The sequence below is a fragment of the Myiozetetes cayanensis genome, unplaced genomic scaffold, assembly GCF_022539395.1.
Source record: "Myiozetetes cayanensis isolate MyiCay16 unplaced genomic scaffold, myiCay2020 scf4, whole genome shotgun sequence".
Taxonomy (NCBI): Eukaryota; Metazoa; Chordata; class Aves; order Passeriformes; family Tyrannidae; genus Myiozetetes; species Myiozetetes cayanensis.
Window position 1 is genome coordinate 15811961 of NW_026087631.1, and position 26240 is coordinate 15838200.

The following is a 26240-nucleotide window of genomic DNA, read 5'->3' on the forward strand; positions in this document are numbered from 1 at the left end:
TTTTGATGTATGCTAATGGCAACTGATTTAGGCTGCCTTCTGCGCACAAAAAACCCTGTGTTAACAACACACTCACTGGACTTAAGTAACTTGTACACTCCACAACCAACCACTAGGAAATAAGGCAGAGCTGCTTTAGGAAGCACAAGAACATACATATAGGCGAGCACACTGCAAAAATCTACACTGTTTTAGGAAGTCATCCTACAAAAAAAACTTCACCAAGAAATAAAAGCAAGGTATGCTTTCAAAAGTTAATGTCAAGGTTAAAAAGAAACTTTACTTTTTTCTGTTTATGTGCAATAGTAAACAATGAGTTCCGATCATAACACAGAACTTCTCTTAGGGATTGTATAAAACAACAGTATTTCTGAATGTATTGGGGAAAAAAAAGGAGAAAATGCAGGCTCATTAAAAAAAATTTGCTTAGCTATGCAAAACTGCTAAGCAAATGTGGAAACTACAGCGGGAAGGAAAGTGGCAGACTTGCAGACTTGCTAGCGGGGTGCTCAGAGTTACACTGCTGTCAGAAATTCCCTAGGTAAACCTAAAAAGAAATAGTTTGTGCTGAGGCATTTTTATAAATTCCTCAGAGATACCTTAAATATTAATATGAACATATTTTAAAGCAGTCTTTTAAATCTTAAGGCATGTGTTTGTATGCTATATTAATGTAAAACTGAATAAAAACCAGTTCTTCCCACAAGATTTACTTATTTTTAAAAAATTATTATTTTTTGACTCTCCAGAGAAATCCCTGTTAACCAAAACTAACATGTTCAAAATAGCAAAATTCAATGATCTGGCAGTTTTTGAGAACAGATTACTGACACGGTTTTGAATGTTTCTTAGATGAAATCACAAACTAACACCTTCACATTAATCGATTGGTGTCAGCAGAATTCTGGAGAGCTATGCTGCAGGCTCCAAGACCAAAGTAGTAATCAATTAAGGAAGTCAGCTGAAAAAAATGATAAAAAGATCAGAGTTGTCAATGGCAAAATAATCTCATCTCAGTAGTGTCAAAGGAAGAGTAAAAAAATGCCCCATACTTACTTCATAATGTAAGAAAACAATTTCAAACAAAGATTTAGTAATCAAATAATTGTCAAATAAATATAGCAATTAAAATCTATGAAGAAATTCTTCAGAAATCTATCTCCTAGGCCATATTTATGTAATTTTATAAAAGATACGTGTTAGTATAAATTGTACAGGTCTTTTTTTTTTTTTTTACAGTATTAAATAGTATACTTGCTAAAAAAAAAAAAAAAAAACCACCACGAAAAAACCCCCAGTGATTTTTATTTAGAGAGCACTAATACTCCAAACAATTAATACAAAGTTAAATACCAAGACAAAGATATATCCAGCTTAGTCCTTGGAAACTAACCAATATTTTTACACATCTTACACAATTTTCTTTTGGAATAGGGATAAAAAAACCCACTGTTTTTCTGCTTTATGTTCCATCCATAAACAACTCTGAAGCACAAATAACAGTGCTTCGTTGAGCTCCTAAGTTCTTGAACGTGCTGAGTTAGCAAGAATATCCACAGCAGGGTGTTGGGAAGGGGAGCCTTAAACACCACTCAAAATAGGATTCTCATTTCTCCATACTCTTTGTTTGGCTATCACCATCATGAGGGCCTCTACCACGCTACATGCCACAGAAAGCTACCTGACACAATCTGTAGTGCATTCTTTACCTTCCACAAGCAAACCATCAGAATCTATTAAAATTACTTTACGCCGATAGCACTAGAGACATGACAAATCACAGGCCAAGAGTCAGATACCAAAGAATGTGTCTCAGGGCGTTGGGGCCAGGCCTATTTGCAAGCAAATGATATTGTGCAAAGCTGGCATGCTCAGTGCATGACAAACTGATGCAATTTCAGTACTGTCGGAGAAGCTGGGTGAGATTTCTCTGATGCTGGCTATGGTTAGTGTACAGAATTGTGCAGAGTTCCCAGATTTGAATCACTTGGGGCCTGAAAGGGCTTCACTTGACAAGCCACAAATAATTACACTACACTCCTTCTATTGTACTCTATTACTTTGCCTCTTATCTCTAGGCTTTGAGCACTCATGAACAAGCAAGGTCGCTTCTATTTTGACCATGATGCAACAAAACATTGTTCTTTTGTGATATGATAAATAAAACACAGCCCTGCAGACTAAACATTTTTATCAGGTCCATTTTCCACTTTTATAAACAACAACAACTTTGGGAGCTTGTTAGAAGAGTAGAGGTTGGAAATAACCATGCGGGCAAGTTCATGAGCTTTTCACTTAGGAGTGTGATACAGATATCTGGTTATTGTAAAAACTCATTTGAGAAATGGGGCATTAAGTTCTTAGCCTGTAACAGATAACAGTTGTATCTGTGATTACTTTAAGCAGGTTTTTACCCCCTTTCAAATCATCAATTTTTGACAACTTAGTTGGTGAGTAGCAAAAAATAGTTTGAACATACAGCATGCTACCAGCTCCTTCCTAGACACCAAATACAATTCAAAATTAACATTTGTGTATTAGCTCACAAAAGGTATTATTTAAACACTTAGTCAGTTAGGAAACTTCTGTATTAGTATTATCCTGGCTACTGCATCAAAAAAGATGATACTCATAACATTCATACTTAGGAAAAAAGAAAGAAAAAAAGGCAAACGAAAAAAGAGTGGCTTTCATGGTTTAAGGAACTAACTTCTAGTCAACTTTTCTTAGTTTACAGAACAATTTCTTTCAGAAGAAATTTCCTTTTTTCGCTCACTGGTTAGGCAAAAATCAATCTTTTAATTTAGAGTTCCACAGTACAAACTAGATGGTACCAGAGTTTTTTTCAGCCTTAAAACTATGTTTAGAGGTTTTCTAAAGCTGCAATTAGATACGAACCAGGAAAGGAAAAATTCGAATATGAAGACTAAATACATGTAGACAAAAAAATTATTCTTTCCCTCTTCCCAACTGAATTTATGGTAAAACCTGACTGGCTGATATCAAAACATTCTGAAAAGGGAAGGTAAAACCGAAATTATGAAAAGAATAGATTTTGACATAGAGGACAAATATAGAAATGAAAAATTTAATTTAAAAAAGGCCCCAAACACCTCCCAGAAATGCCAAAAAACCTCAGCCGTACTTCAGAATATACTTGACCTTTCTAATGTCTGTGTCAAACAGAGGAAATAGTGCAAAGATTGCATTCCTACCAATTACTCAACTACATCCACATTCGCTCTGCAAAAGGCATTTTCTATTCAACACCAATACTAAATGTTTTCAGTATTTACTGACTTTTTAAGCTCCCTAGCTACAACATAAAAAAAAGCTTTTAGCGGGAGAATGAATCTCTAATCAGAAACCAGCTTTTAAATGTTCTCAAAATTCTTTATGAGAATGGAGCCTTTTGAAATTTTATAGTGAGTATGTCAGCTCAGGAAATAGTTTTTCTTACAATTTGGAACAAATCACAAAAATAATAGGCTAACATATTTTCTGATTCTATCATGGCATAACTTTCAACTCCAAAGCTTGTCTGATTTTTTCCCCTAAATATCCATTTCTTCACAAAATTGAAGCAAAGCAAATATTTTTCTAACATTCTCTGACATTATTATAAATGTAGTGGTCCATTAATTCATTAGTAAACTGAAGACGTGTTCCTTTTTTTCCCCCACATCTTACAGGAACAAGAAAGTTAGACTGAAATTATCATCACAGCTTGACTGCAAGGAAGACACATGACCAGGGAGCCCTGTTCTTGGAAAGAACTTGACCATCCTGTGTAAAGTGTACAGAAGGGAACCTATACAGAAAGAAAAAGAGTCCTGAGCAAAACCAGAAGTAGAGGTAGCTGGCTGAAGTATGTATTCCTCAACACACACGGTCCCTTTTCATAAAAGCCATTCATTGTAATCAATACAGACTTGCTGCTGAACAACTGATTGTTTCACTACCTAATCAAGATTCCTTATTTGTCCTTACGTAAAAGATTATAAAGAAAGCTTTAGATTTCATTATTTTCCAATTTAGAGATACTGCAGCACTTTAATACCTTCTGCCCTGGTATAAAAAGGGAATTCAGTTTTTAAAAGTGAATCAATTACAAGAGAGACGAAGAATAAAAAAAAATAAAATAATGAAGAGCAGTGATTCTTATCTCACCCTTTTCAAGATAATGACTGGGAGAGAAAAGTTTCACAGAAGTTTTATACTGTTTTCATTCTGTTAAAGAATTAAGCACTCAAACAGTCATAATATCATTTTGGATAGATAATACTTTTCACAGCACATCATCAGGCAAACAACTATTATCTAGTGTAGGCAACTTCTTTCAAGAGTAATTCTTGAAACTCTGTGTACCATGTTCATTATTTCACAACTGTCATGTAGAGGCCCTGATCTTAACTGGGACCCACAAACCCTGAGACATACAAACAAATAAAACACGAGATGTAAGTTGTAATGGAGGTTTGTCTGTCACTTCTCATAAATTACTAAATTGTAGCTACACTGAGGGCAAATTCAACATCCAAAATCATTCTCTGAGATTTCCTATTTATATTCTTTTAGAACTGAAGGTTTTTTTGAACAGGAGGTGGAGCTCTCACTGCACCAACAGAGGAGGAATGAGAAGAAATAATTGTTTCAAACCTGGCATGGAGATGGTGCTCCTTTCTCATGGAATGCTCTCTCATTTCAATGGCTAAAAGTATCCAAGCCTTACTGCTTTGCCTCAAATACTTTATTTTAAAAAAGTCCAACACTACAACATTTACTGGTTTGTGGAATGTGAAATATTTATATAGGTTGAAATAATATTAAAAAAAAGACTGTTCACAGAAAGAGAGTAGCCATGTTCTAGCTGCAAGACCTTTATCATCAGGACATTTAAGAATAAAGAAGTTTGCTAAGACTACATACATTTCTCTTTTCATTTCCCATTAAAAATACAATGCCACTTTCAAAGGGAATGACAACACTTCTGTTTTGTCATCAAAATCCCCTTCTAGAATGCTCTACAGTGTTATTTCAGTCTTCCCCAAGCCACAGAAAGTTCAGGCTTAAAGAAAACTGAAAATGAAACGTTGATACAAGTCCTCATATAATTCCCGTAAACAGGAACAATAATGGTTGCTTACAATGAGTGTATTCAGAAAATGGTAGCTGGGAAGCCTCCATTAGCACGCTACCTGAAGTATTTCCACTGTACCTAAATGCAGCACTGAAGTTCTACCACCAAGCACTCTGCCACACAAGCATCTCTTAGGTATCATATATGGAAATTCCAAGATAACGACATAAATGCTATAAAAATGGTGACTAATTACCAATTAAACCTGGAATGAATTATATCAGACATTAAAAAATTCAAAGACCAATTAAAATGTGTGCTGCAATAATAAAAAACGGAAAGATCTCTTACATTTTCCTTCATGTTGCATTTTAAAGCCTAGTGTGTTCTCACTCCTGGTAAGTAAAAAATGTACAAAGGTTTAACACTATCTTTATTAACAAGATTTTACAATTATCATAACTTGATGCCATATGGGTAGAAAACATGACCAGGAGCAGTCAAGCATGGATCCTCTGATGAAATAACTCCACTGGTGGTATTATATTATTAACAAAATTTTGTCACCAATAACCGTCAAAATTACAATGGAATTCAAATATCTCTATTGTAATCCATGTTTGAATGACCCACTAATCCCAATCTTTCTGAAAAGGTAACTTCCTCATCAAAACTGCAAATCAATAGATCTTGGGAAGGAAATGGATAATGGATGCTTTGCAGTTGTGTTTAATGACAGACTGTCTCAACTTTTGGTCTTGGAGAGGACAAACTGATATATAGGTGATCACACTGCTGTTTCTGTATTAACTGCTGACCCTCATATCAGGAATACAGCAAAAGGGATTTCCTGCTCAGAAAAATCTTATGTGGGCCTTTGAGCAACTGCACAACAATTAGAGAGCACTGGAGCTGTATGTCTCTGTCTAACCCATCCGCACTCTGGAGCAGATTAAACGCAAAAGAGAGGAAACACCTTTAACTGATTGCTATGTACACATTCAGTCAGTTTTCTCTTTGGTTTTACCTTTTTCTAGTTTCTGCCTTAGCTGCCATCAAGCACCTTGCAAAATTCTTTGTGTCTTATTTTATACACTGCATACAAAGTGGTCACAGCACTGACAAAGTCTGTCAACAGGAAAGCTGACTGGAGGAAAGAAATCTAATCATCACTGCTGACAAATGCATAAGTTACCACAAAAAAAATTAGTTATCAGGTCTATTCCCTCTGCTAATGCATGCTCCTTCATTGGAACTGAAAAAAGAAAAAAAACACCCAAACAAAAATGATCAAAATAGCATTTTTCTGACATTACAGAATCTGTCAAATTATCGTCTTCGTCATCCCTGTAGGAGAGAAACACATCTGTACAGACCTACTCTGGCTCCCTTGTAGAGTAACCAGGACATCTGAAAATCCTCTGTGAAGACACTAAGACTGTAAAATAATCTAATTAGATCCAACAGATATAACACTTCTGTTTAACTTCCTTGAACTTGGAGTGACTGGTGTGTCACTGATTTCAACAGGACTTGTGAGACAAGGTTAACACATGGTGAGCTTCTACAAACAGACTGGTAAGCAAGTAGTCTTCACACTGGCAGATTTCATACTCAAGGCACTCAAAGCTTGTTCAGATTTTTTTAAAACTACCAAATTTACACAGTCCAGACACTCAGCGAAAGGGTTAGAATAGCAATTCTTCGAAGTGTTTTTACATACACTCATAATTACTCCCTCCGTGCTTTGTAACTACAATACTTACAAATAATTCCCCCTTTATAACTTGCTATTGGGGTTTACTTTTAGGCTCCATATGGAAGAACAAGCAAAAACTTCTCTTTTTTGACTCTATGTACATTTACTTTAACAGTAAAGAATGCTGAAATACATAAACTATACCAAACTTCGTGGTTTTATACTTCCATAGAAAAATACCATACTTCACTGAGATATACTACACCCATCCCCTTTAATTGAAGGTTACATGTCAAAAAGACAATACTTCACAGTGGCACTTACTCCACTTAACTTTTCTAATTCATCAGATTTAGATAGCACAGAACTGGTGAAACATTTGCTTAATCATAAAGACTTTATCACCCTGCAATTCCCAAATTTTATGGTGGTACCTATACTCCTCCTGGCTGTTAACCCCCACAAGAATGATAGCTGATGTGGTATTGACACAGAAACATCCACAAGCTCCAATCACCCAAGTGAAACCACTTTGTTCCTCAAAGCAAAATCATTTCTATGGTAAATATGTAAGAACATATATCCGTTTACACAGGATCTTCCTAGCTAGTACAGAGCAATATACTAGCTTTCATTAACCTCAGTTTTGCTGGAAGGAAGGCATATAGTGTACTTATTTGAATTTCTGTACTTGGAACAATACTTATGCAAATTATTTAGCAACATAACAAATGGACAATTACATTGGCATAAGCTTTCCTCATGCATAGCCCATAAGCTCTTTAAAACATAAAGGAAATACACAGTGGCATTATCATAACAGCTTTCCGTATCCTATCCCACAAGCATGCCTGGTCCAGACAAACTCTAGCTACCACTTCTAGTACAGTTTCATGGCCAGCATACAGCACGATAATTTTTGTATGGGATGTAGTATAGAACCCTCTAATCTGATTGAAAAGACAAAAGGATCATGCAGGAACAACTACCAAAATCTGCTGAGCTACAGCAAGTTTCAGATCCATGAGTTTGACTCATCAACAGAGTCTGACTCAAGAGGAAAAGTGCTGTACAATCAGTGTTGTAATCAAAAGTGCCGTACAACAGTGTTGTAATCAAAGATTTTCACTCACAAGATAATTTTCTTGAAAGACTTCTAGAAAAGATACAGTTTCATTTCTGATTTCTTTGAAGATTAAAAAACTTAACATTTATGAAATTTAAAAAAATGAAACCCTCTAGATAGCAGGATTCACTGACAGAATTACAATTAAAGAAACAAAAACCACACTAAAAACAAATACTAAAAATAAACACTGCTATGAAAAATCCTATTTGTGTAATACGTGCAACTTAGAAATCACTCTGTCCCTTCCAACTAACCTGCTCAACTAGGACACGGTAGGATTAGTCTGTGCTATTGTAACCACACATAGCAAAATGTTTTAAAGCCAGTTTCATTCCCCAAAATCACAAAGATACATTGCAGGGAACCACTTACATTTAAGTTCACCTAAGAGACAGAAATATTAATGCAGTTACACTCCTACATTAATGTATCTCAAGTGGTTTACAGGGCTCACAAACACTTGCAATTAGTGAGGACCAAATAATCTACAGCATTAAGAATCAGGCAGATGCACTTGTTTCATGGAACTGTGCCTACATGGATCAACTTTCCAGCAACTCACCTGGACTTGACTTTTTCTTGGTATTTCTTAGCAGCTCCAAACTACTGAATTAATATGTTTAATAGAAGAAGCTAGCCTTGAATATCCACATTCAGTCAAATCCCTTGGCTTTTGATCCACAGCCTCCCATCTCTACCCAGCAACATGTGGAAGTGTTACAGTCCAGCAGTTTTGTGGGATGAGAAAACCACTGGGAACAAAAAGAACCTCTAAAAACTGTGCAGACTAACTTGCCTGCTCAAGAAGGATCGGCTATACAGCAGGTTGCCCAGGACCATGTCCAGGCAGGTTTAAAGAACCTGCAAGGATGGAGATTCACAGTCCTCTGGGCAACCTATGCTTGACCACCCTCATGCTAACAAACCAGTCTTGTCTTACATTTATATGGTGTTCCCCGTGTCTGATGTTTGCCCACTGCCACGCATACATCACTGGGCACCAACAAGAAGAGTCCTGCCCCTCAACTCTCTTCATTCAGATCATTTGTACACATTGATATAATGTCCCTGTCCCATCTCTTTTGTGCATCACCTCAGCTCTCTGAGCCTTCTGTCATGCAGGAGATAGTCCAGTCCCTTCATGATGTTTGGCCCTGCACTGGGCTCACTACAACTTCTTTTGTTGGGAGCCCAGACATAGACCCAGCATGTGCCTCTCTCAGCAGGGAGCAGCTGCCTCTCCCCTCTCCCACTGCACCAGCCACTGCCCTGAGCACAGAGCTCGCCTGGGACAGTGGGAGCCTGGCGGGCTGGCAGCACCTTCCTGTGCAAGAACAGGGCAGGGCAGCGATGGATGGGATGGGATGGACAAGGCTGGGCTGAACAGGGACGGGATTGGGATGGGATGCAATATGACCAGCAGGGCTGGGCTGGGCAGGGCTGGGCAGGGCAGGGCTGGACAGGGCAGGGATCGGTAGGGATGGGCAGGGATGGGCTGGGCTGGGCTGGGCTTGGGATGGGCTGGGCTTGGGCAGGTCAAGGCAGGGCTGGACATAGCTGGGCAGTGCTGGCCTGGGCAGGGCAGCGATGGGTTAGACAGGTCAAGGCAAGGCTGGGCAGTGCTGGGCTGAGCGATGCGGCCCCCCGACGCCCGGCCCCCCGGGGCAGCCTTGGCTCGGCGCCGCCAGCCGTCGGTCCCGAGGCGCAGCTCACCGTGTAGCCGCGCTCCAGCTCGCTCTCCTCGTATCGGAAGGACGGGATGAACACCTCCATGCCGGCGCCCTCGGCGCGCCGCCGCCATCGGCGCGGTCACGTGACGCCCAGCACGTGACGGGGGCGGAGCCGCCTTCGGGCTGGCCCCGCCCCCCGGGCCCCCCAGCGCGCCGGGAGCGGCGCGGGGTCCTCGGGAAGGGAGGGATTTAAGGAAAGTGTCTGCGAACATCGGCTTTCGGCACAGCCACAGCTGCAGCGTTACGTCAGAACACGGAAAAATGAAGGGGGAAAAAAAAAAAAACAACTCCCAGAGGCATGAATTTATCCGGTTCTAAATTCGCAGCGCAGCTCAAACCAGAATCACCGAAAATTTGGAGTTAGAAGAGATCTCTGGGGATCATGAGGTCCAACACCCCTGCCACGGCAGGGCCACCTATAACAGGTAACACAGGATCGTGTTGAGGTGGATTTTGAATTATCTCCATAGGGGGGAACTCCACGACCTCCCTGGGCATCTTGCCACCCTCAAGGTAAAGAAGTTCTTCCTTGTATTGGCGTGGAACTTCTTGTGTTTTGGGTTATGGCCATTGCTCCTTGTCCTGTCACTGGGCAGCACTGAAAAGAGTCTGGCACCATCCTCTTGGCACCTGCCTTGGAGAAATTTGTATGTATTGATGAGATCCCTTCTCAGTCTTTTCTCCAGATAAGCAGGCCCAGCTCTCACAGTCTTTCCTCATAAGGGAAATGCTCCAGACCCCTAACCATCTTCGTGACCTCGCACTGAACCCTCTCCAATACCACCTTGTCTTTTCGTGCTCTGAGGAGCCCAGAACTGGACACAGCATGCCAAATGTGGTCTCACCAGGGCCAAATAGAGGGGGAAGATCACCTCCCTCTACCTGCTGGCCACACTCTTCTAGGATACCATTGGCCCTTCTGGCTGCAAGGCCACACTGCCAGCCCACGGTCAACTTGTTATCCACCGAGACACCCAGGTCCTTCTCTGCAGAACTGCTCTCTAGTAGGGCATCGCTTAACCTATGCTGGTAATTGGGGTTATTCGTTCCCAGGTGCAGGACCATACACTTGCCTTTGATGAACTTCATTAGTTTCCTCTCTGCCCAATTCTCCAGCCTGTTGAGGTCCTGGTGAATTCTGCCATGACCAGTTTGGTTAACAAACAAATACAACACTTTTCATAATGCCTGTTGCAAACAGACATGAAAACAAGGCGGGGAGGAGGGGAAAACAGCGCTGCGGAAAGTTGCCCATGTTGTGTCTGTTCCTGAGAAGCCACCTCTTAACTTTGTTATTTAGTAGAGCAAATCAAACCATTTCAGAGATACACAGATGATTTCTAGCCATTTGAGAAATTAAATAATATTTCTCACTGTCCAACGTAAGTAGGTGTTCTGATGGCTTAAAGAGCAATGGAGCAGAAACAGAAGGTGGAATACCAGGTGCATTTAGTAGGCAATACTGTTGCACGGGCAAACACTCCCACCTCATAAATGTGCTAACCCCAAGCTTCAAACCATTTGGAAGCACTGCAAAATGACAACTGCAGCTTTGTATTAGATATTGCAGCTGAGTATTAGATAGCCATATCTTAAAACTCACCTTGTAAGGTTTTATGAATGATGGAAAGTCTCAAGACACTAAACGGGTTGAGATGGGCAACATCACCATTCAGTTCTTACTGAACTTTTGCAGAGCAGCTACCATTATAAATTCATGTGTATACAGGGTTTGATTTTCCATAAGCAGAGTCAAGTATAATAACATACATCAAAACAGGACAGAAAACAAACTGTGATGTCTGTGGTTACGCTATCGGCTCTTTGAAATGTCTTTTGAAAACTAACTTGCTTCCTTCTAGGTTATTGACAGTGGGGAGGGAAAGGAGAACATTACAAGTTCCTTTTCTCTCCATTTCTCTTTATTTTACTGGCAGGTAAATTTAATTATATTTTGATCTAAGCAAACACATGTGACTTTAAGAATTCAATACAAAATAGACATTGTCTGAATAAAACCAAGAGGATTAAAGAAAACTAACATGAGTTCACTTTGTTAATCTAAAGCAAAGTAGCAAACAAAAATAATAAAAAAATAGCTGTTTCTGCGCATCACCGCTCCTATGCCAGTACCCTCAACTGCTGATGGCAAGCAGGACAGTCCAAACACTACTTTGTGGCAGAGGTGACAAGAGCAGTGTTTCCAGTCCACGTGTGTGTCCTTGGACAGAAAGGCATGAATAAAAAAATCCCGTTCTCCCCCAAAGCACCCTCTGATTAACACATTATAGTAATCCCAAGGAAATACTAGCCATACAGTGGTAGTCTTATCAGCCTGGGAAATATGGGCATGCTAGAGAATAATTATCATGCTATCATAACTGTTACTTTCTGGGTAAGAATCCAGTCTTTAGGTTTAGTTTCTCTTCCTCCCCTAATGCAAAACAGATGGTAACTCTAATGACACCATTTGTGCCATAATGCATTTATGCTGATGAGAAGCTAGTATAAGAATTTCACAGGAGCACTGTTTGTGGTTGTTTGCAATCTAATAAGCAATAATTTCAAAAAGCTACTTTTCTCCTTAATATCATATAATTTATTAACAGTGAAAAGTTTTAGACATTAATCTGGTTTCAAATTCAATACAATATAATGGAACTTTTGATGGTGCATCAGCCAAGAGGAACAAGGAAGATTACATGGTGAGCTGAATAAGTCAATATGTTTTGGAATGTTAAATACTTAATTTGCACAATATATCATCATTAGTTGGCTAATCTTTAAAGTTACATTAAAAAAAAAAAGAATTGTCTTTATGTCTAACAAATTGAGGATCAAAAATTTAAGAAACATTAGTTTATAAAATACTATCAAAGTGTGTTCAAAACCATCCAGGAGTCATTTCTGAAAGCTAACTGCACAGATAACACAATGCTTCCCACAAACAACAAAGCAAGGAGAATGTATATTTTAAATGTAGCTTGACTTGAACTGGTGTATTAAAGCTATGTTAGTAATCTTAAAAGCAACATTGTAAAAAGGTTGAGCTGTACTGGTAACAGTGACACAAACTGTATTAAAATTCATCTGTTGAGCAGGCTCCCAAAAGGACTCTAGGAAATGTCAGTGTTGGTCTTCAGTGCTGGGTGTTGTTACAGGTTGTTACAGGTATCAGTATCTTGCATTATATTCTTAAATTAACCTGATCCAGAATGTAAAATAAATTAATAATATACTCCCTCCAGTTGTTAACTGTTACCTGTCATCATATTCTACCTTAACCTTCCATGATTACTGAAATGAATCTATGAATCAACAACTTCCCCCTTTGTTGGCCACTTCTGCATTTCTTTTTTTCCAAAGTAGTCACGATGCAATTCCTCATACAGGGAGGAAGGACTTAGCACTCATCATGTTAGAATGGCTCACAGGAGAGAAACAGGAATGAATACAGGCAACTCTGAAAACTCAGTTTCCACTAATTCTTATGATTCAAAGACTTTCTAAATGACTAGTTTCCAGACTAGAAGCAAAGAAATCCATAAAAAAATGACAGCAAAAGTAATAAGTAAAATACACATCAAAACAAGAGGCCAGAATAAAAAAAGTGGTAGTCCTAAGTTTGTTGATTTTGCAGCTGCAACGAGTAAGGCTGGTTTTAAGTAAGCTCGCCAAAGTCAACAACAGATATATGGTTTATCTCAAGTCTTTTCTTGCCCTTCCATTTCCATTGCATATTTCTTTTACTTTAGTTTTCATATGAATATCCTGCTAGAAGGATTCTGCCTAAGTTGCTTTGTGTACATTTTGGATATGCTCCTTCTTAATGATAGACTTTCCTAATGATAGAAAAAAGATATGGATTTATATCCCTTCCCTGTGTTAGTCCTTCCTCACTGATCTGGGGAAAAAAACAAAAAAAAAAAAGAAAAAATAGTGTTTACCAGTGAAGTCAAAAGATTATTAGCAAGTTCACCCCCAATTTAACCATGGAAGACAAGAATTAAAAAAAAAAAAAAAGTAGAATCATCTTAGCAGGTAACAAGTAACATCCTGAGCAACCTGAAACTTCAGCTCCTCACCTGTTACAATCCTGAACTTCTTTCTTACATGATTGTAGTGGACTCATATTTTGCCACAGATTAAAATTTTTCCACAGAATGTTCCACTCTAAAGTGGAAGAAGAAAATGTACAGGTTTTTTTTTTTTCTATTTGTTTTTCTTTAAGACAGTAATTTCACTGTACACATAATTTTAATGGATGTTTACTGTTCGCTTAAATGCACAGGCTATACTAACCAGCAACCCATCTCTGCAGTTTGAAAGAAACTGACATGCTAGTGTGTCTTCTGTGGTACACTGCCTGGAGTTTCAAGGAAACACTTTAATTCAGTACAATGTGCGGGAGTGAGTTTCACAGAGGAAGTAGTTCAGCAACATCTCCATACAGCTGGGTTGAGAAACATGTGCTAATGCTAGGTGTTAATTGTACTAGGAAAGACAATAAGCAAACCTTCAATCTTCATAATGAGTTGGGAGATACACAAAATAAATTAACGGATTCTTGAAACAACCAGAATTTTATGCTAGCCAAATCTGACAGTTGATCTGGATCTTCTATTCAAGCTAACCTCGTGATGCAAAAAAACCCTACAATTTTTTGTATGAGCAACCAGCTCTCTGTGACACTGAACTCCAGAAATGCCATTATCCTTTTGTTCCCCAAGAGGTTTTAAGAAAAGAATCTACACAATCCATTCTTGTTTTCAGTTGTCTAGTACACAGTCACACTAATCCTTGCTAGAAGACCAATAGGAAAGTACTTTGGTATTCTCTCTTCACAGAGAGAAGAAATCTGATCCATAATTAAACTGATAATAGCAAAAAAAAAGATCATGAGCTAAGAAAGCTGGATAAACATACAAAAAAGATCGTGAAAGGATATGCTTGCAGATTTTGAGCTCTGCATGTCCAAACTGAGTCTTTAGTTCTGGAAATACAATTTTCACTCTAAATGGAACAAACCTGAAGTATAAGATGGAGCTGTTCAGGTTGTTGTTCAATTTTCATTAGCAAGCAAGCCAAAGTCAAGTACATCAAACATTTAACAGAGTGTTATGCCTACATCCATTTCTTCATCATAAACATATTGCATACTTGAGCTTTTCAAAAACCAGTTACAAGATAAATGACTGAACAAACACTGATGCATAAGATATTACAAGCTTAAGGTTTTAGCATTTAACCATTTAAAAAGATGCTTGGTAAAGGCTTAGTAAGGTTTCTTTTGTGGTTTTGTTGTTGGGTTTTGTTGTTTGGTTGGTTTGTTTTTTTCCCCTTCTAGTTTCTTTGAAGACTCCCAAAATGCTGAGTCAACAGAACTATATAGAGAAACAACACAAGACACTAATCTGTAATTAGTTTACCCTAATTTTGTTGTAAAAAGTATATGATCTTCCAGCTAAATTCAGGTTTCCATCTGTTCAGATATGGTATTGGTTTTTTTTTTATTTGACCACAAATAATACAAATTCATGGGCTCTTCCTGCAATCTCATGATTAGCTGAAAGCAACTTCTTCTCCTGCCTTTTGTATGATTAAGATTTGTCTACAACTGGTTATATTAATCCTAATACATGGCACTAGGAAACTCAGGGTATTGTTAAAATGACAGTACATCCTATGTTCATATTGTATATTTCATATTGTATATTTAGCTGCTCTGATTTCTTGCAGAAGGAATCACCAGTCCCTGCAAATGTATTTTCTACTCAAGAACATCCAAGCAGAATGCTAGTTCTTACAATTAACTTCCATACAGGTGAATTACCTACTTTTCTTCCTCCCTGATTCCCAGAATTATTGCAAATTTTTTTTCTTTTTGTATCTTAAGACCACTGAAGACAACTGCTGAAATTTACCACGTCCAGTAGTATTTGACCATGCAGGTGATTTTAACTCTGCAGAAGCTTTGTAAACACTTGAAGATTTCACTCTATGTCTGTCTGCTGCCCAAGCATCAGTCTTTGGACACTATGAGTATTAATGCATTACAGATTGCCAAGGCAGTGACAAATTCATGTGAAAAGAATACCTGTAATGAAGAGATTCAGAATAAAAAACAGAATAGTTTACCACAAATACTTATTTGTGGATCTTTAATACCCTTTCCAGCACTCTTTACTAAATGTTGTTTTTTCTTGGATATAATTTCAATTTATGCTGAACAGTAAGTATCCAGACACAAAAATAGAGTGTTTAATGTTTCACAAGGTACATCCCTTTATTATTGTAATCACAAAAACATGATTTTGTACAGGAATGTTTAAGTGAACATTAATCGATGCAATTAAATTTGTTTCATAAAGATCAGGTAAACATACTACAGAACATTGTATTGTAAAGAACAAAAATATCAGCTTTCTGGCCTTGCAGTGCACACTTCTGTGCAAGTATTAAGACACAATAGTGTTCAATTCAGCAATGTATTGCAGAACATCATGCCACAGTCCACTTCAAAGAGGGTCAGGACATGCAGCTTGTTAATAAAATGCTGTGGTATATAAAAAAAGCCATATGTTAATTCATAAAATATATAGTGGTTTATTTGGATGATTTAAAGTGATTTCACTGTGGAATTTAGTTTTATCCAGGACAAATATCCAGAGTGTCTTGTCATTTGGAATATTCTTCTTTTAGGCAATGGCTTTGGCTTCAGGTAGGAATGCCTCCCAGTATTTTATTAGCTTGAAGAGAAAGGAAAAATCACTCATTAAGTACTAAAACATGGAAAACACAACACATACCTACCTCTTCTTGAGGTAAACTTGCTTCCACCAGACAAAGTACGAACATTAGTGCTTATTCGTTCACGTTTTTATATAGTGCAAAAAACCCCACAAGTAATAAATATACAAATATGCTTATAGCTATAGATATGTTACCACATGTTTAGCACAATGCTATAGAATATCATTATACAGAATTTTTATGAAAGCTCAGTCTGCTATTCTTCCCTCTAAGGGTAACTTTTTTTTTTTAAAATTAAACAGAGCTGGAGGGTTATATTAATGGAATGAACAAAAGAAAGAATTCAGACACTTTTTTTTGGAACAAGGCCTACTTCTGAGACACTGGAAACTGTATTAAGGCTTTATACTATTCAATAATATTAGTTCATACTTTTATAAAAAAGCAATAACATTTAAGTATCAAAGTTTCTTCAGTAAGTGTAAGTACATACTGATTACAATTTACTCCAATCTGTAAGTGGAAATACTGCTTTGGTTTGGGAAGATTATAATACACTTTGCTTGCCTATATCCTTAAGGGGGCTCTTCCCTTGCTTCCCTGAATTACAGCTCTGCAAGGGACTATAGCAATAGTTGGGAAACTGTGATCATAATGTCATTCTCCAATACAGTACAGACTAGCAGTTATTTATGTTTTGGAAATTGCTATATTTAAAGCCCATCTTCTTCTAAATAACCTAATATATTAAATATTAACTTGTACAAAACTTAAAATTTATCTTACCTGCTGTTGTGTTTGCACTAACGACTCTAAGTACTCGATAATAACAGTTTTAAAGTCTTTCACTCGTTCCTTCTGTTGATAAATAAATTATGGCATATTAACCTCTAAACAGATTTTACTTGGAATGTCAATATTGTCTAAAGTAAAGCTGTCATTTAGTTGGACAAAATTATACATGCCTCAAATCTTCCCACTTCCTTGCGAATGGTTTTGGAGATCTGTTCAAAATCTTTTTCCCCTTGCTGAACTTTTGTCTCCCACTGGCAAAGGAAAGATATGCAGAGGTAAGAATTTGTGTTGTTCATTCAGTTTACCAGTATCTGAACTTTCTTTAGCATATTGATAGTCGCTTATGAGCTAAAAGGACCTGCTTGATTTTTTTTCTGCCTACTTAAGAGAAAAGTCTTACAATAGTTTCAAATTTATGAACTAGGATGTTACAACAACAGTATCTTTAAGTAATGCTATCTGTAGATAAAATGTAAAAATATCTTAGTATGGCTATTAAGAACATTTAACATTTTAAAAATATTCTTTAGAAAAGAAAACGGATATCGAACGCTTTTCTTGCTGTTCTTGCTATTTGTAAGACAAATATCATATAAAAAGAATCTAAACCTGTCCAATCCAGCATGGAACAATCTCAAAGGTTAGTTCCCTGTGCTTTCCTGATTCCAGAAGAGAGGATTAAATCTTCATGTTTGCCTACGAGCAAGTATGTAATTATCCTTGTCACATTTGTGTTGAAAAGCTACTGAGGATGTGTTTATTTGCTTTCCAAACAGAATATACATTGCTTTAGGAAGCCAAAGCACAAGCCTTCTTTTTTAGTGGAAGCTGTTTTCATAGAAAGCAGGAATAGAAATATTATTGCAGATAAGAAGATCACTAGAGGAAAATTCAGAGGAAGAGACGTTTCTTATGGTATTTTGCCATATGGGGAGCATGTCATTCTTGTAACAGTGCCTGAGTTTAGGCTGCATCTTCATTTCTGTGAAAAGACACGCAGCTAGACAAGAAGAGATCATCATCTTCTACATTAATCTGTAACTGCTTTTACACACCTATTATTAAGTTTAAGCTATCTGTGTAGATATACTGTAGATACACTGCAGACACATGCAGGCTAGTAGGTATTTAAAATGCAACCCTATCTGTTCATCTCAACATAATACCTGAGTCATGGCAATATATTCATTTATCAGGGAAGCAACATGCATCACTGTAGCATAATCCTGTTAGCAATCCAGTGGTGCTACTTATTTATAAAAAATCATTTGGTGATGCAGTGTCAAGTTACTATTGGGATACGACATAAACATCATCTATGTCCCAATAAACATCTCTGTATTTTTAATTTTTGTTTATATTTACTCAGAGTCCCCTTATTGTCTTTTTAGATGTACATAAATAAGCAGCAAGTCATAATAGGAAGTCCTTCATGGAAGAATAGCCTAACGAATTATTAGATAACTCAAACAATATAAAACACAGTTAAGGAAAGGCAAATTAAGACTACCTGTGCCTTCATACCACACCAGCTAGAAGTGCCTGAGGTTTCTGTGAAAGCCTCTATAGGCCTAATGGATACAAAAACATTCCAGTTTCATCATGCCCAAATGCCAGGTTCTATGTGAATTATCAGGATAATGATTTGCCATCCTATAGTATCTAACAAGGAAAAGTTTCTCATTCATTAAGGTGTTTCTAGGACTGTTCTTTGCCCTTTTATCCATGAAAAAAACAACTGAGTCATGGATGACACTCAAGCTGCGTAGGCTTCCACTTTGCAATTTCTCTGCCAGAAGGTCCACTATTACAGAATTCAGCAACTCTGAACACATTTCAATGGCAGCAAGAACTTTGCACTGACACATTTAAAATGGGGATTTACTAAAAGCCTTCTCTAATCATCCAATAAAGTAGGAAAAAATAAGTCCTTAAAAAATTTATAATTTATTATTTTAATATTGGGACTGAAAAAGGATCACTATTCCCTACTACTTCCAATAATCAGGAAATGTATTGTGAATGGATGGGTAGCATCAAAAGACGCAACCAGCAAGAATGTGGCCACACAAGAGCGATACTAAGTTTTCTCAATAAGCAAAAGCCTTTTTTAAGAAAAAGAAAGTCAAGTTAATGAGTAACTTTACTACTGGATGTGAAATATATTGAAGGGCAAAAAGAACAAAGGAGCATGTGGTTAGTGACCAATGAGGAAGCCAAACAAAGCAACTGTGTAAGAGAGCTTGAAATCTGCAATAATGTTCTTCTGTTATTTAATGGAGAGTACTGGAGCATAATTAGAACACATTAGTGTTAAATAATTAAGTTGTCCTACCTCCTCAATTTCCTTAGTGAAGCATGACAGAAAAAGTGTATAAATTATGACACTTCAACATTTTAGATTTATTTTCACTGAAATTACACCATATATACATGCATATCTATATATATGGGTAGATATGCTGCACACTTAAGCAAAACATGGGAACAATTCTCTATTAGTTGCCTTTGCTAGACTTAGCTAAGTCATCTTAGCTGTAGGAATGATGCTCCGCTGCCTGTCCAAGATCTGTAAAAGTTAAAAGCATTACCTTGTACGTGTTCCCCTCCTTCCATCTCCCAGACTCCGTAGAGACAGTATAAGCTGCCTTACAGATCTTACAACGAGTAACAATTACACATATTTAGTATTTTAAATAAATTCCTTCTAACAATTTCAGTAAATATGGAAAACGGCAAATAAGTAAGTGATTTGTAAATAAAAATGGTATAAAGCAGCATTAATGCAGAATGAATGAGCTAATGCAGCATGTCTGATCTCCAAAATAATGTTTGATAACATTACCTCTTTTATCTCATCTTTAGCTTGCTGCAATTTATCAGGTTTGTTGGCAAGCTGGAGCTTTGCTTCAGCTTCACGTTTTTTTTGTAAAGTGACCTGAGCATCTTGCCACTTCTGCCAGCATTTCATTCGATGGTCGAACACACCCTATAAGAATAGACAAATTTATTAAACAACTGGAATTGTAAGAGCTATCTAGATTCCCAGTAGGAAAAAGTAATTCTGGATAGAGCTGGAGACTAGCTCAGTTGGTTAGAGCATGGTACTAATAACGCCACGGTTGCTGGTTCCAACCCTGTGTGAGCCATTTACTTAGAAGTTCGACTTATGATCCTTGTGGGTCTTTTCCAACTCAACAAATTCTCTGTCATTGTGTGTGAAGTACACTCAGAAAAAACTAGCGTGTCTCCTGTCATTTCATTCGACAGCACGCTTGCACAGCTCAATACCTTCCACAAATAACAGTATTTAAGTATTAATGTGCCTCATTCCATCAAAACACTACCAAAACAACCGCTACAAAGTGTTCTGTTATGCAGACAATTCTCTACATGCAGATTCTAGCAAACTTTCATGCATATGGATTACATGCATATTCAGCAACACATTTTTGTTAGCAACAGACTGCGGTAGCAGAATGAAAATATAAATATCAAAAAAAGAAAAAAAGGGAAAAAAAAGAAATAAAGTAAAAAGAAAAATATGTACTCCAAACAACCTGGCAAGTTTAAGGATATTCCTGTAAAGAATTCACAGAATCCCTTCCCATGTCAAAACCTAATTATACTGTGAAGCATAGCTTACAACTAAATTGAAATTTTCTTTAATGAGATGCAGATCTACAAATTTCATTTTTTCCTTATTTACAGAAACTATTGGCTGAATTATGTTCTGGAAAATTTATGAGCATAGCATACGAATAATCTGAAAGAAGCCAGTATAGTATGCCTAAACACAGTATAGTTCAGTGTCCCCAAATACTGTATGCAATCAGTACTGCTCAAAGTGGATCTGCATTTTCTCTGGACCTTACTACTCTATTCACAGTTTCAATCACAACTATTTTTATCATTGGAATAGCTGATCATGAATGCATTCATTTTACTCAGCTAGAACTTCAGGCAAAGAAGACTTAGGACTTAACTGTCTTAACTTCGTGATGACATGCAAATGCACACATTCATTTGCCCTGAATCTACAAGTTGAGGAATGTGACTTCAAAGACAAAATCAGCATTTTTCCTAGTAGTACTCACTTTTACTGCAGCAATCAGACGAATGTAATCCCCAAGCAGCTCTGAGAACACATAGAAATCAGCAAAAGCTTGTTCTTGATGCAATTGATCTATCTTCTCCTCAACCTCTGCAAGCTGAGACAAAGCTCTAGACAGAGCAGTGTGGTCCTCAGAGTTACCTAACATGGCAGCACTTTTAGCAAAGGCAGCTGTGTTGGCTGAAAGCTCTGAAACACAAGAGTAATGTTCAGTAAAACGTAGTTAATTTGTTATGTTACTCTGTAGCATAGATCAGTGGAGCAGAGACCTCTGCCTGATCTCAACCCTAACTTCACCCACAGAAAAACAGAAGCTAAAGATCATGATAAAATACACAAGGAGATCACAATGAAACCACATTTATGCGAAAGACTCCTGTGCAAAAAGCTCTTGATCAGTAAATGTTCTGTTGAGTTTGTTAATCTCTTAATGTCATGCTTAACCTGTCAAGCAAAAGACATGGAAAAAATTGTCACTTTAGTGCTTTCCAACTGCCTAGCTCAGAGAAAATGCAAGCCAACAAAAAGAAAAGCCTAGTCACCCACAGGGCAAATTCAGAACAATTTAAACAGGTTTACAGCACAGTTATTCCATTAAGGTCAAAGACAAAAAAACCCAAGTCTTTCACAAAACCACCATTCTCATGAGTGGAATTTATTTCTGCTGGAAGGTTTTACTGACTGTTAAGTAACTTCTACTGTGCATAGTGTAATGTATTGCCACATTCTGACATGCCTTAAAATAAAAAAAAAAAAATCTTCACATATCAGCATCTGTGGAGGTAGTTTTGAGCTTATTTATTAACAAATACTGGCACAATTGTCTCATCAAATCCTATGTAAGTAATCCCGTACAAAGCTAAGTTTTATGAAGGACCTTTGAACAGATTACTTCAGGATTAAAAACACAGGTTTGTTTGCAGCTCTGCTACTCCTGCAGAATCATCAGAACAACAGAAGTGAGTGCAGAAGGAAAATGTCTTCAAATATTTGAAGCCTTTACAATTGAAACCAACTCTTAAAAAAACCAACCAACACTTCTTCAAATTTATAATCAGGTGTCAAATCAACAATAAACCAAGATTTCCATTTTCCACTACTTCTTAAATACTCCTTAGCCTTGAGGACAGCTGGCTAAGGATTTTTTCACTAGAGAGTAACGTGTGCTTAGAAATATGAGAAAGCAACTTATGACATTTTCATGAACTTTTGAAAGAGCCCAAAGGTGACACCATATTTTAACATAATACAATAATGTCAAAAAGCACACTCATGGTCTTCCCTGAACTACAAATCAAAATTGTTGTGTGTTGGTTTGTTTGGGTTTTTTTTGGGGTGTGTTTTTGGGGGGGGTTTGGAGGCTTTTTAAAATCACGTGATAGAAATCCATCTTTGACAAAAAAACCAGCACAAGCTGCTTTTAAACTTATAGGCTTTGCTTCTCTCTTTAATAAGTAAACAAAAAGCTTATATTCTGTGACTACTTATCTTCCCATAAAAGTTTACTTGAACAGCAGCTTGATATATCCTTATGTGGAACCAAATTTAGAATAGCACATTCCTGTGTAAGAGCGTAAACTCAGTTAACAGAGCAATACTGAACCAAAAGATGTTTAAATGGATTTATGCAGCCACTTTTTGTTCAGAAAGAAATTACTCTTGCCATGAGACCTAAATTTATGGATGTCTACTGTAGTGGAATCTACTTGGTACAGGTGTGGTACTGAAATGATGCAAGGGAAAAAAAAATACGCTAAATCGATTAAGTAGCAATGACAGATATTCTGATTAAATTCATGATTAAAAAGATATACAAAAATACTAGAGCAGTTTAAAATAAAAGGTACTAATAGAAGATCTGTGCATTAAAATATATTGCATAACTATTAATTAGTTAAGAGCTCTGACATGCTAAGCTCTTGTTTCATCACCGTTTCCCAAAGTTCACGCAGTCACATAAAAGTTAAGTTACCTTTTCTGTGGCAGACTAATGCTTCAACGCTGGCATGAAGTTTCCTAAGTTGCTGATCCAGATTCTCAAATTGCTGCTGCTTTTCTTCAAACCACTGACAAAAGATGAAAGAGTCAAACATTACAAATTAGATTACCAACATTTCTGGTTCTAAAGAAGCAAATTATCCAGGTACTGCCAGGGTGGTCAACTGATACAGCTAAGAATTCAAGCCAATAAGCAAATTAATAACCCATTTTCTACTTCTACAGCTTTAAAATGCAATTGTTGAGGCTCATTAATTCGTCTCATTATTCAAGCCGAAAAATCAGCTCTTACTGCATCCGATTCATTCATCTTGATTGTCATTTTGTTGACAGCATCGGCAGCCTTGTTCACCATCCTCAATATTCCTGCTCCACTCAGAGCCTGGGTGTTAACCGCTCTCGGCAGCTGGAATTGAATGACAAATAAGGGCAAACAGACTGGTTAAAAGGATGGAGGTTTAACTGGGCACAAGGGGGAAAGAAAAGGATATAGTGTTTTCTTTGCTCCTGTGTGTTTCAATATAGTGGAATCTAATTCCTCAGATTTACTACTTTTACATTCTCAAGAGGAAAACTTAAAAATATAGACTATTTACTTTTCTTCTACTACTTTACATTTAAATGGAACAAACAACCCACTTGTCCAAAGCTGTTACGAACTAGCCAAATGTCCTAACTAGCCACCTCTACACTACAAAGAACAAACTGCCAGTACAGGAACAGAAAACCTTATATTTAAAACAGATTAGAAAAAAACCCCATTTAAAACACTTATCTGTAATGCAAGACATGCACTATGTGCTGATTATAAAAGGTTGATGGTTTCTTGCTTTTCAGTTTAGGGTGGATCTCAAAATCTACCTCAAGTGTATCAAGAGAACTGTGTTATCTGCATAGGTCCTGAGAAATCCTTGGAGACAAGTTAACAAACTTTAAATTTCATTGATATTATTACTCAGCCTAGATTGAATATGCCATATGCCATACAAGGTGGCCCCTGTTATCAGACCATCTACCCTTTATACGATGTTTTGTCCATCAGCAGCATTGACAAACCCGCTGTAAGTTATCTATTGATGCTTTTGTCAGTCATGAGGCCTCTGTGACTTATTAGTATAACTAAGATACTGACATTAGCCAATAGACAGTTCAGTATTACAGTGAAGCCACTATGCATATTTATAAAGAGATATCATGTATCTTTAACAATATTTGTAATACTGTGAAAGGTGCCAGATTGATAGTATAGGGAACTGAAGTCCTCTATTCACAAAACTCCCAGCCTGGCCAGCAGCAGTGCTAGCATTTTCACATTATCCTACCAATACAGCTCACGAACTCCTCAAGGCAAGAGAGCTGCTTCCAAGGCAATTTAATTCTTGATCTTAATTAACAATCAGTAACATCAATTATGGACTTTCCCCATTTATGACAAGTTTCACTCAGAACTGGACAGACCAACTCACTTGAAAAGTCACTGTACAGCAAATAGCTTTTTGTCACTATCACTAAGTTTTTTGAGAGCCAGAGGCACACCATTACTGAAGTAGGTTACCATATCTAGAAACAAATAGGAGAAATTAAAAGAACTGAAATACCTCAGAACTTTCCAAGAACTGTCTTAAATCTGGATCCTGTAGCAAGGTTGGGTGCTTTACTGTTCGTTGTAGATATCTATGATTTAAAAAATTAAAATATTAGATAACAAAACAGATACACTGTGCATGACTGAAAATAATACAGTGCCATGCACTCCATACCACAGCATAACACACTAAAGGTCAGACAGTTTATGACAGTTCCTTTAAACCATGAAGTCCTTAAGGTGGGACCTGCCATAACTGTATGTTGCACAGTGGTAAAATATTATACTTCGTACTTTCAACAGCTGAATAAAAACCCCCTCCTTTAATAGCATCCAATTTACACCAGAAAAAAAATGTATAGTGCAGTGGACAGGCTTTTTGTTACAGGTAATTCTGGTATTTAAAGGAAATCTCGGACAAGTGAGTTGATTATGATCCAGGTATGAACTATTTATATGTTGGACAGACTATAGTCATCAACACATTTAGTTCTAAAGGACTGATGCACACACATACAAAAGTAAAAATCAATACAACACCTTGAAGGCTTTTTTTTTTTTTGCATTGCTGCTTAGATACAAAGTGTAATTTTTTATCCTCCATTAGGTATGACCACCAGATCCTTATTTTTCATCCTATAGGAGCTAAGGGTTTCAGTGCAACTGTTTTACACACTAGATTACTCAGCTTTTCTTTCCTTGTTCTATATTCATATCAAGTACAAGTTAATGTGGTAGTATACCAGGAACAGAACCTTTCCATGATGAAGACACCTGAACAGTATCAGCTGTATGTCCGCACTGGGTGACAGAGATTTATATCTCTTAAGCCAAAATCCAGCTAGTCAATGTCATCAGTGTATGTAATCAGAAGGCCATTTGTTTTTCAAGTGACTCTTGAACTCATCTCCCCGCCCAAGAGTTGGTTTGCTATAGAACAGATACACTGCTGTAAGTGCCTTAATTCCTTCAACCCCAAATGTCGAAATAAGGTGATAAAGATAGTTTTACTTACTGAATCTCTACAATCTTATTTTTAAGTTTGAAACAAGTTATCCATAATCTTTTCTACCAATAAACCTACATTAATGGGGATTATTTAATTTCTACTCCAAAAAATTTGACTAACTGTATACAGCCTCCAGAATTCATCTAAGTACAGATGGCCCATGTTCCAGTTACAGAGCCCACGCAGTATACTACAAGTAATTCTAAGCCTAAATAAATTTTAGTTAGATACAGACATTACCTTTCTAGAGCAGCTCTTCTTTTCTCTACGAATTCAGTAGATGAAGAATCTTCTTTGCCTACTTTAACCTTGGTCATGCCTTGAAGAAAATGGTATCATATTGATTTT

At 37.2% G+C, this 26240-nt stretch overlaps 2 protein-coding genes across 3 annotated transcripts in view; both read right to left on the bottom strand.

Annotated features, from left to right (window-relative positions):
- The window catches only part of SNX24 (sorting nexin 24), an 83525-nt gene extending 73784 nt beyond the window's left edge, over window positions 1-9741 (bottom strand). Inside the window, exon 1 of the mRNA XM_050330218.1 lies at window positions 9622-9741. Within this exon, the coding sequence (XP_050186175.1) occupies window positions 9622-9681 (60 nt within the window). The 5' untranslated portion in view covers window positions 9682-9741. The remainder of the gene's footprint in view (window positions 1-9621) is intronic.
- Window positions 9742-15898: 6157 nt separating this feature from the next.
- The window catches only part of SNX2 (sorting nexin 2), a 31427-nt gene continuing 21085 nt past the window's right edge, over window positions 15899-26240 (bottom strand). The window contains exons 7-16 of one of the 2 annotated variants that reach the window (XM_050328839.1): window positions 26133-26211; window positions 24897-24972; window positions 23591-23704; window positions 23273-23366; window positions 21284-21489; window positions 20032-20175; window positions 19522-19533; window positions 17357-17437; window positions 17178-17249; window positions 15899-16387 (exon numbers count right to left, since the gene is read on the bottom strand). In XM_050328839.1, the coding sequence (XP_050184796.1) occupies window positions 16337-16387; window positions 17178-17249; window positions 17357-17437; window positions 19522-19533; window positions 20032-20175; window positions 21284-21489; window positions 23273-23366; window positions 23591-23704; window positions 24897-24972; window positions 26133-26211 (929 nt within the window). In that variant the 3' untranslated portion in view covers window positions 15899-16336. The remainder of the gene's footprint in view (window positions 16388-17177; window positions 17250-17356; window positions 17438-19521; window positions 19534-20031; window positions 20176-21283; window positions 21490-23272; window positions 23367-23590; window positions 23705-24896; window positions 24973-26132; window positions 26212-26240) is intronic. The other variant, XM_050328840.1, reaches the window with a different exon arrangement.